This window comes from Betta splendens, chromosome 15 (assembly GCF_900634795.4).
Source record: "Betta splendens chromosome 15, fBetSpl5.4, whole genome shotgun sequence".
NCBI lineage: Eukaryota > Metazoa > Chordata > Actinopteri > Anabantiformes > Osphronemidae > Betta > Betta splendens.
Window position 1 is genome coordinate 15858259 of NC_040895.2, and position 12994 is coordinate 15871252.

General features: G+C 44.0%; 2 protein-coding genes across 2 annotated transcripts; both read right to left on the minus strand.

Moving 5' to 3' along the window:
* Positions 1-44: 44 nt before the first annotated feature.
* On the minus strand, positions 45-8587 carry desi2 (desumoylating isopeptidase 2). Its single transcript, XM_029175499.3, has 5 exons — positions 7989-8587; positions 4599-4671; positions 4417-4510; positions 3603-3744; positions 45-2926 (listed from the first exon to the last, which is right to left on the minus strand). The coding sequence occupies exons 1-5, from the start codon at positions 8034-8036 to the stop codon at positions 2654-2656; spliced, it is 630 nt and encodes a 209-aa protein (XP_029031332.1). The 5' UTR covers positions 8037-8587; the 3' UTR covers positions 45-2653.
* Positions 8588-9090: 503 nt separating this feature from the next.
* Positions 9091-12306, minus strand: mtrf1l (mitochondrial translational release factor 1-like). The gene is made up of 8 exons (XM_029175498.1): positions 11476-12306; positions 11246-11325; positions 11047-11151; positions 10799-10877; positions 10500-10663; positions 10002-10119; positions 9670-9806; positions 9091-9496 (listed from the first exon to the last, which is right to left on the minus strand). Exons 1-8 carry the CDS (start codon positions 11885-11887, stop codon positions 9284-9286), a joined length of 1308 nt encoding a protein of 435 aa, XP_029031331.1. The 5' UTR covers positions 11888-12306; the 3' UTR covers positions 9091-9283.
* Between the last annotated feature and the right edge of the window lie 688 nt (positions 12307-12994).

The window sequence follows — 12994 nt, forward strand, 5'->3', positions numbered from 1 at the left end:
TAATTGAAATTACTGACAACGTGCATCCAACATGCAACAGCGTGGATGGTTTAGGTTTTATTTGGTTGACATCTGGTGTTCACCTGTGCAGCTGTAGGCCAACGGGAAAAAGAAATTCATAAATCAACATTAGGGTCAGATGAGACTAATTATACAGTAGCATAACCATTCAAATGTATCATGTCATGATACAGAGAAGACGTCACAGGTTGTACGTCTTTAGGTCGACTCATCTAAAGTCTCTGGGCGCGAAGCACCTGAGGTCAGGGGTCGAGGTTTCCCAATCTACATTCATAGCTTACATGTGGTGCCCCTAATCATTACTCTACATTTACACAGAGTGAGGATCCCAGTAGAAAACAGGACATTTACTAAAATGTGATGTGAACAAAACACAGGTTTGGTTTGGTTCAAGTCTTTGGCCTTGGTAACGGTGATCTGTCATACTTCGTGTCCAGTAAAAGATTTTTCTCCAGCATTTAGAAACGAAGGTCTACAGACGGTGTCGTGTTAATGCAGAAGACTATGCAGTCAAGGGAAACCTCAATGATGAGAAATGACAGCACAGACATCGGCCAGCAGGAGGCGCCCACGAGAAACAGCCCTGTCCAACATGAAAGCCTCAAGTTAGTCCATGTCAGATAACATGCTGCTTACTTGAGGAGTCTTTTCTGCATTGCATTAAAAATACACAAATTAGCTGGAGAAAAAAAACAATTTTACTTGGGCTAAATCTGATTTCTTGAAGATGCTGTAGCATTTGTTGTCATTTAAGGATCAATGTGTGACAAATTCAGATGTGGCCCAGTTGGCAGCTTGTTGACGTTATTTTTATATAATACCATATATAAGTGTGCACACACGCACGCATTCATGCACAGACAGGAACTGAGAGAGTAACACAGGCTCACGTATAAACATCCCGACTGTAAACAAAAAGCCTTATCAAAGAGGAGAGTAGAAAACTGCACAACCACATGTGCACTGTTGAAAAGCTCTACGGAGTGACCACAGCATTAGAAAACGCAAACAGAAGGTGTGGGATAAAAAAGTTGACAGAGTTATATTACAAGGCCTTCTGGAGTCCTGAGCTTACCAAACAAACACAAAGGCCAGAGTCCATAAACCATAGAAAAACATGAAAGGATAAAAAAGTCCTGCTGTGGAGCAGCTCTTCGTCTTCTGTCAGCAGAGTTTGGACACATCCATGGCTTCTGTTTACACGGTAAGCAGCAGATATGTTGGTGCTAACTGTGGCGTTCACAAGGGGCTGTTTATTTAAGAAAAGCAGCGAGTGTAGAGTTTTAGACATCCAGACCTTCGTCTCAATGCACCAGTTATTCCACCATAAAATATAATCTCTGAAAATAAAACTTGCTTTGATGAGGCTTTAAATCATCCCTAACTGGGCAGATGTAGGGGTTGTGACTGGTCACAGGTCAGAGTTCCCATTTAAAAAGCCTCCCCTTCCTTTGCTTCTTCTTTAGATAAAATGAAATTCATTTGAAACACACTGGCAACTGGGAGCAAACCAGTATAACCAGTGTTTTGCACGGGTGGCCACTGGACACTTGGATTATTTAGAACTGCTCCAAGGCACCATGGTATCTGCTACTAAGAATGGAGACTCTATTTTACCCTCATCCCATTTTTAAAATATTTAGAAATCAACTATTTTAAAGAAATAACCGATTCAAGGCTGATACATTTTTTAAACAGTCAGATTAAAGGAGCTGCTACAGATACCTGACAAAAAGGAACAAAGAAAGGGACTTGGGAAGCAAAGACCAGGAACTGAACCCATCTGATGTGTGTCAGCAATTCTCACCCATTGAGACAAATTAGGCTGATTGTAGTCCTGGTTTGAGTCTGTACAGCTTGCTGTGATAGAAAAACAACAAGCTGAGGTCCTGATTCACACACAGCATTCTGAGGCAATGTGTTTACAGTCCAAAACCCCCTTCTGCTTTCAAAATGTTACCAGCCAGACATGTGAGGCATTTTATCTACAGCCGCCTGTTTTTACCAACCACAGTCAAATAACGGCCAGCACTTGGCTGCTTCACAGAACAACAACGATCAGCGTGTCGGTGCCGTTCAGCTTCCAGACTGCAGCTGTTTTTAAAGCCACCACTAAATAAAAGATTTTGAAGGCAGAGTCCATGCATGACCTTTTCCACCAGCAGCTTTAACTTGAATTCATTTTCTCAGGCAAACCCTGAGAAGAAACAGAAGAGTCAGTCAGTATTGGCCACAAAGCCAGACGTGGAGGTAAGGTCACGCCTCGTGGGCACCGACAGATTAAACCCCATCCTTGTATTTCAGCATTCTTCCACTACAGCAATGTGCAGATTAGCACCGTCCGTCAAATAACGGTGGCTGGTAAATTTGAAAAAGTGTGGCCAACAATCAAGTCTATGTAAAGGTTGGCTGGTAAAATAATGAAAGAGAGGAAATGGTCGGAATTTCGATTGGATGACGTAATCCATCATCCGCGATCTCAGAGCTGTTCCTTCCTCCCGTGGGAGCAAAACCCCTTCCACTGCTGTGGATCGTGGCTGGGACGAGCCGGCCCAGCGCAGGCACGGGTTCGGTGCCTTACGTGAGGACAATCTCACAGGACACAACAGTTTCCCAGAAGACCCGTGTGCGTCTATTGGCGAGGCTGGTGGCGAGAGTGACGAGGCACAGAGGGGCTGGTGGAGGACGAGGGCGAGCAGGGCGACAAGGAGGCCAGGGAGGCTGTGGCAGCGGCGTCCTCCGCCTCCTCCAGCTCCCCGCCTGCGTGCAGCTCCTGGCTGACGCTGGACTGTAAGGCAGCGGGCGTCAGCCACTCTTTGGGCAGGCAGCTCTGGAGGAACGGCACGCAGGAGCTGAAGTAGGCCAGACGGTTGACCCAGCGGGGGATCTCCCTGCCGCACAGGATCTGAGGAGGTTCACGGGAGGTTTGAGAGAGTCAGAATGCTGGTTTTAAATGAAGCTCTCGCCGCTTCTGCCAAAATGCTTTGGCATCAAGTGTGTGAGGTGTTAGAGTCTGAACATGCACAGAAGGACAAAATATTACTACTTATAATAATACTACTCACAATACAACTTATCTAGAAAACGCTTCCTGACATTCTGTTATGAGATGACTCAACTGGAAACCTCTTCCAAGGATTGTGAAACTGACCCTTAATGTCAACATCAGAAGACATTCTGGCTACTATGAAGCAAAACCTGCTTCAACTGAGTGTTTGTACACGAATAAAACTGGACACAATGTGTCAGTGTCCTCCATATTAAATGTTCTCTCTGGATAATTAAGATTCATGTTCTTCATATTCAGCATGTACATTAAAAGTCGTGTGTGTGTGTGTGTGTGTGTGTGTGTGTGTGTGTGTGTGTGTGTGTGTGTGTGTGTGTGTGTGTGCCAGCTGGCTCTGCATGTCTAGGCTTGTATCAGTGTCCTAATCCCCATCTCAGTGCTCTAAGACTCCCTGCTCATTAGTCACCCCAGGATAAGCTGACTGAAACTACGCACAAACACACACACACAATCAGACCAAGCGCTCACACAACAGCACAGCGTGAATCAGCTGAGAGCCTTTATTTAAGCCCACCTCGGACAGGGCTGAGGAGAAGTGATTGCAGTTCTTGTGCATGAGGTGGTAGGCGTTGCCTTTGTACTCCTTCCCCATCTCCTCAACGATCCGCTCCACATCCTCCTCTGTGAAGTCGGTGCTGCCCAGGACTATGGCTTCTCTACAGGGACATCACATATCATTAGGAGTGGAGCATCAAAAACAGCCTCATTTACACATTAAACGGGCGTCATGTGAGATGACTCATCACTAGAAGCTGAGACTGTAGAGTATGGTTAATACTTTAAAAATGATTTAGTCATTAAGCAGAGTTGACAAAATGACGTCAGTAGATGAAATGTCCAGTTCTCATTGCAAAGACAAAGGAGATCCCCAATGATCCATGTTTATGGCCCAGTGGAGTAGTGAGTGAATGCAGCAAGTGTGTTGTGTGCTGCACTGAGTGTGTCTAAAGCCACAGGGCAAATCAAGTAGAGCAGAAGTAACGCACAGCAGCTCCGGGTAGAAGGACACAGAGAATGGGGGCTGACTCTGAGAATATGAACACACAGTCAACTGACTGTGTTGCTTTATCTCCCCACCACAACACAACCAACGTCAGCAAAAAAAACAAAAAAAAACACCAAATGGCTCAACACTGCACTCGAGAGTCTATTTGAATAATCTCTGCAGCTCTACACCTAAAGAAGGACTGGAGAGGATTATTATAGCACACAATAAAAAGTATTATATAAATTATATAATAAAAATATGTGACTTAATAATAACTAATATATGCAAAACAAAAAATATTCCAAAATTCTGCAAAAACGACCAAACACCCCAAACTTACTTGAACTTGAAGGTCTCGCCGAGTTCAGTTGCATCACCTGGTGTAATTTCAAAGATCCCTGAGAATGGGTACGGGTGTCCGCCATAGGCAAACTCTAAACACAGATATGAACGCACAGAAGGTTAAAAGCAGCCTCGTGGTCGACCTGATATATGAGGTGTAGGATTTAAAGAGGTCCTAACCTCTTCCGTAGATCTCAATCCCTGAGTGAAACACTCCGATGCCCAGAGAGCTGGTGAACTCATTGATCCAGTACTAAAGAAAGAAATGGACACAAGCAGATAAATGTCAGTACAGTAAATAATGCTCATAACTGTCTGTCCACACTGTGAACATGTAGAGTGATTTCTGCTTTGGGTGTTGCTCTTGGAGTACTACAGTACACAGACGTGAACAGTAAAAGACAGTCTAAGCCCTTTTCACACACTCAAACAATAAGAGCAGTAACGAGCTGCCATCACACGTGAATAGGACTGTAATTACACCACAGATGGCAGCTCAAGAGGCGGCGTCCATGTTTGGCTCACGTGGAGCATCCCATGTTGGCTGGCTGGGCCAAAACAACTAGAAACGCTGCGATGCAAACTTTGCTGCTGCATGAGTCACTTCCTGGTTTAGTGAAAGTAACCAAGTGCCGCAGCAGAAGACAATCATGTAACAGACAGCGCAGGAACTTGATTAGCCATATGTGCCTCTATCAAGCGTTCCCAACACTTCCCATTATCCTAATGGGATCGAGACTCACCAGCCTCAATCTTAATAAAAGACAAGGCCGTCTCCAAACACATAATCAATAACTGCAGCAGCACTGATCTGAGTAGTTTGTCTAACATCCAGTGGCTGCAAGATGATTGGGCAGGATGTTGCTAGGCAGAGACGGAAAGGATGGAGCAGGGGCCCTGGTAGAGGCAGCGTCTACACAAAAGAACTGAAAAATCTGCAATACATGGCTTTTTATTTTGACTTCTCTTTCTAAAATGTCTCACACAAATAGCTTTCACCCGTTCAGTCCTGTGTACATCCCTACAAGCTTATTGTAAAGAGATGTTGTGTCTAAAAGTCCTCATTGCTGCTGAGACCACCTCATCCAGTGCGTCTGCAGATGCGGGGGGTGTTTGAGCAGGATAATCTGCAGGAGGACGCAGGGTGCTGATCTGTGGGTTCACAGGAGTTAAAGAAAGCCAGTCCGCTACGCTAACATGCTACATCCTCCTCACTGGTAAAATAAGAGTCTTATCTTAGCCCTCGTTCGTTCATAGCTCGTTAAAAGCTGCCTCCTGAGAGCATCTCTCTGCTATAATCTGTCTGCGTGAAGCAGTATTACCGGGTCTAATAAACCGGTAGAGACGGCGTGTTCTTCGCTGCTTTAAAAACAGATGCTAGACTGAAACCAAACAGATAAAGATAAACTAATTCAGGGAAGGAGGCCGCAGCCACAAGACAAGAGCGGGTCCATTTTGGCTGCATCTGCGATGAATAATCTGCTCAGTTGTGCTAAATGTGTTATGGTTCAATTCAGCCCACTTCCTGCACCGTCACCATCTTACAGGACACGTTCTCTTAATTTAAAGAGGGTAAAATCTTCTTTGAGACTGAACGACCTGAAAGCTGCTCCCATCTTGAAAATAACACTGCTACGCTCCTGATTTATTTCGTGGGATTCACGGTTTCGTTTTTCTAAGCGATACAGAAGAAGTGGAAACATGACTGCAGCATGTCTGCATCCACAGTGAAACTGCAGCCAACACAGAACAACACAACCTGATCTGCGGAGTGTCTGACTACCTGACGCTCTTAAACCTAATATACCAACACAGCCATTCACTCACCCTCAGAGCCACGGTGCTGCCTGGCAGGCAGACAGCTGGTGTGCGGATAATGCTGCCTCATTAAAACAGTGTACTAAAGCACTCAGTGATGGCCAGAAAATCCACTTAGCACAGAAGGGAGCGGGGCGGCGGGAGAGGCCGGACAGAAATGTGAAAGGAGAGGAACGGGGTGGAGGATGAGGAAGCTGTGGGGTGGGGGGGGGGGGGGGGTCACCAGCAGTCATGTCAGCACAAATATTCCTGAAAGTCACATGACACTATCGATCCTCAAACGTTAAAAGATGTTCAATGGATGTTTTACTACGATGACCCGCAGCCAGTCAGCCCCTCAATCAGCACAGAACCTGCGGTGTCCGTCACCTCCCCGGCCATGACCTGGTCCGACAGTCAAATCAATAGTTTAAAGGAAGTGTTTAAAGTAGTTGAATAAATGAATGCATCGCAGGTAACAGTTAAAGATTTTCCACATTAGAACACGCAGAGAATAAAACCACCAGAAATGTGGAAGGATGTGACAGAATATGTACAACAGCAGATCCCACAGACTTCCTTCACTCTATGTATGTATGTATGAGTGCGTGTGAAAGTGTGTCACGGAACCCTGCAGCTGTTCAGATGAATGGAAGCGAGGCAGCGATAAGAGCTCTTTAGTCTTTACTGAGGAGAAACTAATGTGGACAGCAAGTGAAGTGAAAAGCAAGAGAATGCAGGAGAACGAGGGGCGAGGGGAGGAAAGGTCACTTGCAAAGGTGGTGAGGAAATGACCGAGGAAGGTGAGAGGAACGAGGAACAGAAGGAAGGAAGGAAGGAAGGAAGGAAGGAAGGAAGGAAGGAAGGAAGGAAGGAAGGAAGGAAGGTGAGGAGGGAAGGAAGGAAGGTGAGGAGGAAGGACAAGTTGGAACAAATGCAGTAATTATGGGGATAAATGAGGTGGAGACACAGCGAGGACATTAGATCAAACATACAGATTCAGTCTGTTCTATGGTCCCAAACAAAACAATGAGCATTTGAGGCGCGATGCGCCTACAGCAGGGGATCCATATCAATCAATGATTCATCAACAGATCAGTCAATTCCCAGCTCACCCTCCCACTGACTCACTCCTGCCCAGTGACAACGCTGTGACAACGCTGTGACTCGAGTGCAACCTCTGCTTCAGCCTGCAACAGAGAGACGTACATTTCCTGTCTAGTGGCAGCGATGACTGGGTGAGGTCAGCTCACTTTCAGTTTACCGAGAGTAAGTTTGAGCAGCACGCGCGCTTTCGAGTCCCATTAGTTCCTGACGTGGCCCCGAGAGAAAAGGAACAAAGGCTGGGCTTCATGCACGGGTGGATGCAAACAGCTGGATGTAAAATGGGGTCGTTTAGGGAATGGAGACCTCTCAGATCACTGGCTTCTGTCAGTGTTTGACTTTTGCCAGTTCTCCGTTTTTGCAACAGCAGCCTATTGTAATGTAGTAAATATTGTCTTCTGATGACAGAAACGATGTGGTTTTGAGTGAGATACCGCTCCTTTATATTTTATGTTTGTTTTTAATGGCACACATTTCAGAAGAATGTTGTATCATTCAGTTTGCGTTGAACGGAGTTCTACAACTTTCATCCTCATACTTCAGCTGATTACAGCTGTGGCCTTAGGTCGCTTTTTGGTGAATGGCCCTTGGTTGTTGGTGAAGCTAAGCAGAGACGACCTGCCCCGGTCCTCGGCCGCCGTCAAACAGCCTTTTCACGTCTCCACTTACCATATCATAGACGTTTAGGATGATCGGCTCGTTTGCCATCACTGGCATCGGGCTGTTCTCCCCCCGCGTCCCTTCCTTTCTGCGGGTCTCCCTCCTCCGCACCCCCTGCTCCGGTGCGAGATCCCAACTCTCGCCTCCCGAAAATACACCCCGCGCTCCCCTTTATTCCTGGCTCCCTCGCGCCAGATGGTCACCTTGACACGTCGGTTCTCCAACCCGGTGGGAAAACGCTGGCGTTCCGATGCTATTTTTGTCGTCCAACATCTGAGAGGCTTTGTCCAAGCCGGCGGCGGCGGCGGCGGAGCCGGGCAGCGGAGCCTCGGGCGTCGGAGCTGGTTCGCTACGCCCGCGCTGCTACCGAGGTCGAGGCGAAAAAGCTGACTTTACGAAGGGATTCTCGCCTTTCGGGGGGTGTGACGGCACGGGGAAGCCGCAAAATCATTTTCCTGAAAGAACGAAAGGACAAAATGACATGTTGTTGCTGTATAAAAAGGTAACTTCCTTAGAAAAATGACTTGCGAATCCCCTAGTAGTTAGCTAACGGTCGCGGAGGAGCTACAAGCCAGGATGCGACGGCTGGGAGAAATTTGGACAGTGAGAGTGGGTCGGTTCTCGATTAAACGTCCTTGGGGCGCTGAGCATCACGGGTAATGTAGTGCCTGGGCTAAACGTACCCAAAGCAGGTTTACTGAGGGATGCGGTTAAACGATACAGTTTGGACAAATCATTATGTTGATTTTGAACTATAGTTATCGAACCACATTAAATGACATGCTCTTTAAAGCCAAGTTACAGTTGTAACTAACTGGGTACAGCCCAGTTAGTTATTTTTGTAATATATATGTAATTTTGTAATATGTAATTTGTTAGTTATTCTTGAAATAATATGTAATTTGTTAAACAGTATCTAAGAAGAGGAAAGGAATAGGTAAGGTTTTATCTATTACTAGTTAGAGAAGTAATTAGTATAATTTGCATTCAAAAAAGTACCTACGACCGCAATCTTAAACTGTCAATTGGATGTCTATTTAAAATATAATAATAATAAAGACAAAAAGTATTAAACAAGTGTAGATGTAGAATTAAGACCAAAAGTACTCAATTGACAATTGACAATGTTTTTTATTATTCTCTTACATATTCATATCATGTCTATGAGGAATTATCCCTGTGGACATACGACATCATGGATGGACAGAAACATTATCACATCCTCAACAAGGTCATTTTCTGACCGTTTAAAATCATTTGAAGTGGATTATTTTACTGTGCTACTGCTCTCCATCTTTCTGGAGTCAGACACTCTCCTGGTTACTTTCTCCCAGCAGTTCCATTAGGGTTTCCTGGCTGGAAAACTCCTGCAGCAAAGAGTTCATCTCATCCAGCAGATCCTCTCCCAGGAGAAAATTCTTAACATCGTGCAGCGTCATGCCAATCCGGTGATCTGTTATTCGATCCTGGGCAAAGTTATAAGTTCGAATCTTCTCTGATCTGCCTTTGGTTCCAATCTGACCAGGAGAAAGAACAGTATGCAGAAGAAACTAATTAAAAATACTGAAGTCTTACGAGTTAATACTGTAATACTATAAGTGTTTGATTTTAATCTTAATATTTCATATCCACATTTCCTCATTTGTACTTTGCATGATACTTATATCATGTATATCGCTATGTGTCCCACCTGTATTTTACGTTGGTTGTAGCGTTTACTGGTTACCTCCTCCAGCCTCATGCTGTACAGTTTGGCTCTCAAAGCCTTCATGGCTTTCTCCCTGTTCTTCAGCTGAGACCGTTCCTGCTGGCACTCAGCAACCACACCTAAAGAACCAACACAAAGTTTCTGGAGTGGATTGTACTGTAAAATTAACTCAATAAACATCACTATTAAAAACTGACCAAAAATGCTCTATATTACAGTACAAAAACACAATATCGAATTATATTAGATTAACACAAATATTTTGCAAGATTTAAGACAGACCTAATAGGTTATTTTTTAAAATCATATTGTACCTGTAGGCAGATGCACTATTCTGACTGCACTGTCTGTGGTGTTGACGTGTTGGCCCCCAGCTCCACTCGCTCTCTTTGTGTCTATTCTCAGATCCTTAGGGTTTATTGTAAAAGAAATCTAACAAGAGCACAAAAACAAATGGACATGTAAATTAGAACATTTAAAACAAAACAGGTCCAATAAACCCCATGAAGTCATGAGGTCACCAACACTTGATGATCACCAGTGGGTGGGTTGTTATTCCACCTTCCTTTCATCTGTGTCGTTGAGTCAGACTAAGTGAGAACAGTTGCCAGGGAAGTGATAAAAGGTCTCAGTAATACATACTGAGTCAGAGATGGATTATGCTCCACCTCTATTAATTAGAAATGACACTGTTTGAACTACTTGCAATTCATAAAATGCAAATCAATTCCTACATATAAAATAGGTTTAAGAAGAAAGACAAACAACGACATACACGACAGCCGTCGATGCATTTCTCTGTGAAGTCATACCTCAGTGGGCTGGGGCAGTACAGCCACAGTCATGGTGCTAGTGTGCATTCGACCCTGTTTTTCTGTCTTCGGAATCCTCTGAACGCGATGAACTCCAGCCTCAACCCTCATTCTTTTGTAGCACTCATGCCCGCTTATGCTGGCCGAGGCATGACGAAGTCCTCCTGAATATACAGCGGATGAGTAATAAGTACGAACATTAGAATGTTACTCAGATGTTTACACTGACAACGTTGAAAAAGAACTGTCCATTATTGCTCCCTTAATTGTCCATATTTCACTAGTGTGTGTTCATTGACCTATGTCGCTGGTCATGTGCTCCAGGATGTCAAAGGACCAACCATGATGCTGAGCGAAGCCCTGGTACATATCAAGCACCTTCAGATAAGAAGAAACAATGAGAAAAACCTCTGATGTAGAATTGTGTTTTTTTTTTTGAAAGCTGGAGCTACAATGAGACACACATGAAATCATTTAGGTATTTGTGTAGCGTGTTACAGTACTTATGAAGAATAGTTTAAAAATGATAAAAGTGAGTATTAAGGACCTCAGCAGTAAAGAGCATTGCCTCCTGACCCCCAATACCAGCAGTGACCTCCAGGACAAGATCGTTAAGATCTGCCTCTTCCTCAGGAATCAACAGATCCAGGATCTGACAAACGTAGGAGTTTGTTTTAACAAAAACAACAAGAGTTATTATAATATACTGCAGCAACTTGTCACTGACAATGAAATGTAAGTTTTACCTTTTGTCTGAGATTTTGAATATCGAGCAAACAACCTTCTCTCTCCACCTCGGCCAGCTCTCGAAGGGCTGGGTCTTCATCTTGCAATAAAAAGAAAGAAACACACAGATATGAATTTAAAACATTTGATAACACTATTTCACTAATATCTAGAAACAGTAACACAGCAATGTCCAAAAGTGCCAGATTTCAGTCTCTCTTCCTTGTTTACAGCAGCAGAGCAGTCTCACCTTTCAAGAGTATCTCAGTCTCCTGACTCTCTCTCAGCTTGGTATCCAGCTCTTGCATAGTCTTTATAAGAGGTGTTAGCATGGACATTTTGGTCCTCTTGGTCCTCAGGTTTTCTTCAACGCACCGCTCGTCCACTGCACTGCTGTTGATGTCTCTCAAACATTCACTGTATTCTGTCTCAATCTTCTTCAGATATTCCTGCAAAGACCTCTTGGCAAAAAGCTCCTCCACTGACAGTAACTTGGCCACCATCAACGGAGTACCTGAGTGAAAAGTTCTTCTTTCTCTTGGATAATGGGTTCTAATCGGCAGGCTGATCACATTTGGTGATTTTTGAAAACATGGCTTCCACAGATTGAAGACAGACTTATGTCCTCTTGACAGAAAGTTTACACCTCTTCTGGAAGCCATTATATCATAATAGCCTGGACGACTCAGATTCCTGCAACATCTCTTTAAAACACGATTCTCTCTGATCTGGACCAAACGTAGGCGCTTTATGCATAACAATAAGAGGTCGGGCAAAGCTGCTATATGAGCATATTGTCTATATCATAAAAACACCATTTTATCCTCAGCTTGTGTTCAATACAAGTGATGCGTTAATCTACGAACTTAACAATCAGAGAAAACACCGCTGCTATTTTAAAATTGTTTGCAAATTGTCCAATACCGTTGTTGTTGTTTCCTTCCTGCTATTGAAGACAAAAAATGTATATGTTCCCCCAGGTTTGAGTTGTAACTGTTCATAAACACAGCTTACTTCTGAAGTTAGTGCTATTTTACCACCTTGGCGATGGGCGCAGACATATTGTAGACCATTAACGCATGCGCAGTGTAGGATATACTTTGCCTTTATTTTTTTGACTTTTGAAACGTCAGATGTTGCTTTGTCGCCACCTTGTGGAGACCCTGTTCACCTTCATCCACACTTCTAATTCTGAACCAGAGGCAGTGAACGTCTCTTTACTATTTCTGTTTATAACAATAATGATAATAATATAGGTATAATATGAATTAGATTTGTTCGTCTATTTCAGCCAAGGCCTTCTAGGGTGAATTACCTGCTTTGCCTGTTCTGTTGCATAGCCTAATTAAAATGCATGTGTGGAATTGCAAATTGAATTCAAAACAGGACCGGCAGTGTGATGAACTGCAATTAGGTTTCCCCCCTTCCTTATTCCTTATCCAAGGAGAGACGAGCGGGATTTAGCACATCCCCCTGTGTGTGTGTGTCTAAACCACAGAGGCACATCCCCCATCAACGTCCCTGTTTGGTTTCAGTAAAGGAGAACCTCCATACATTCTTAGCAGGGGTGTGAGAAGCAAGCAGCTCTTTAGCACTTTTTGTGTAGAGATCTGTGGGATTCCTGGCATAATTTAGAGAGACAATTAAATTGACTTTAAATCTTTGAAATAATGGCCCTAGTCACTGGTACACCAGTAAGGCAGATTAGCCTTTTATGTTTTTTAACAATGTAAAATAATAATGCCAGATATTAGGGATTTAATGAAAAA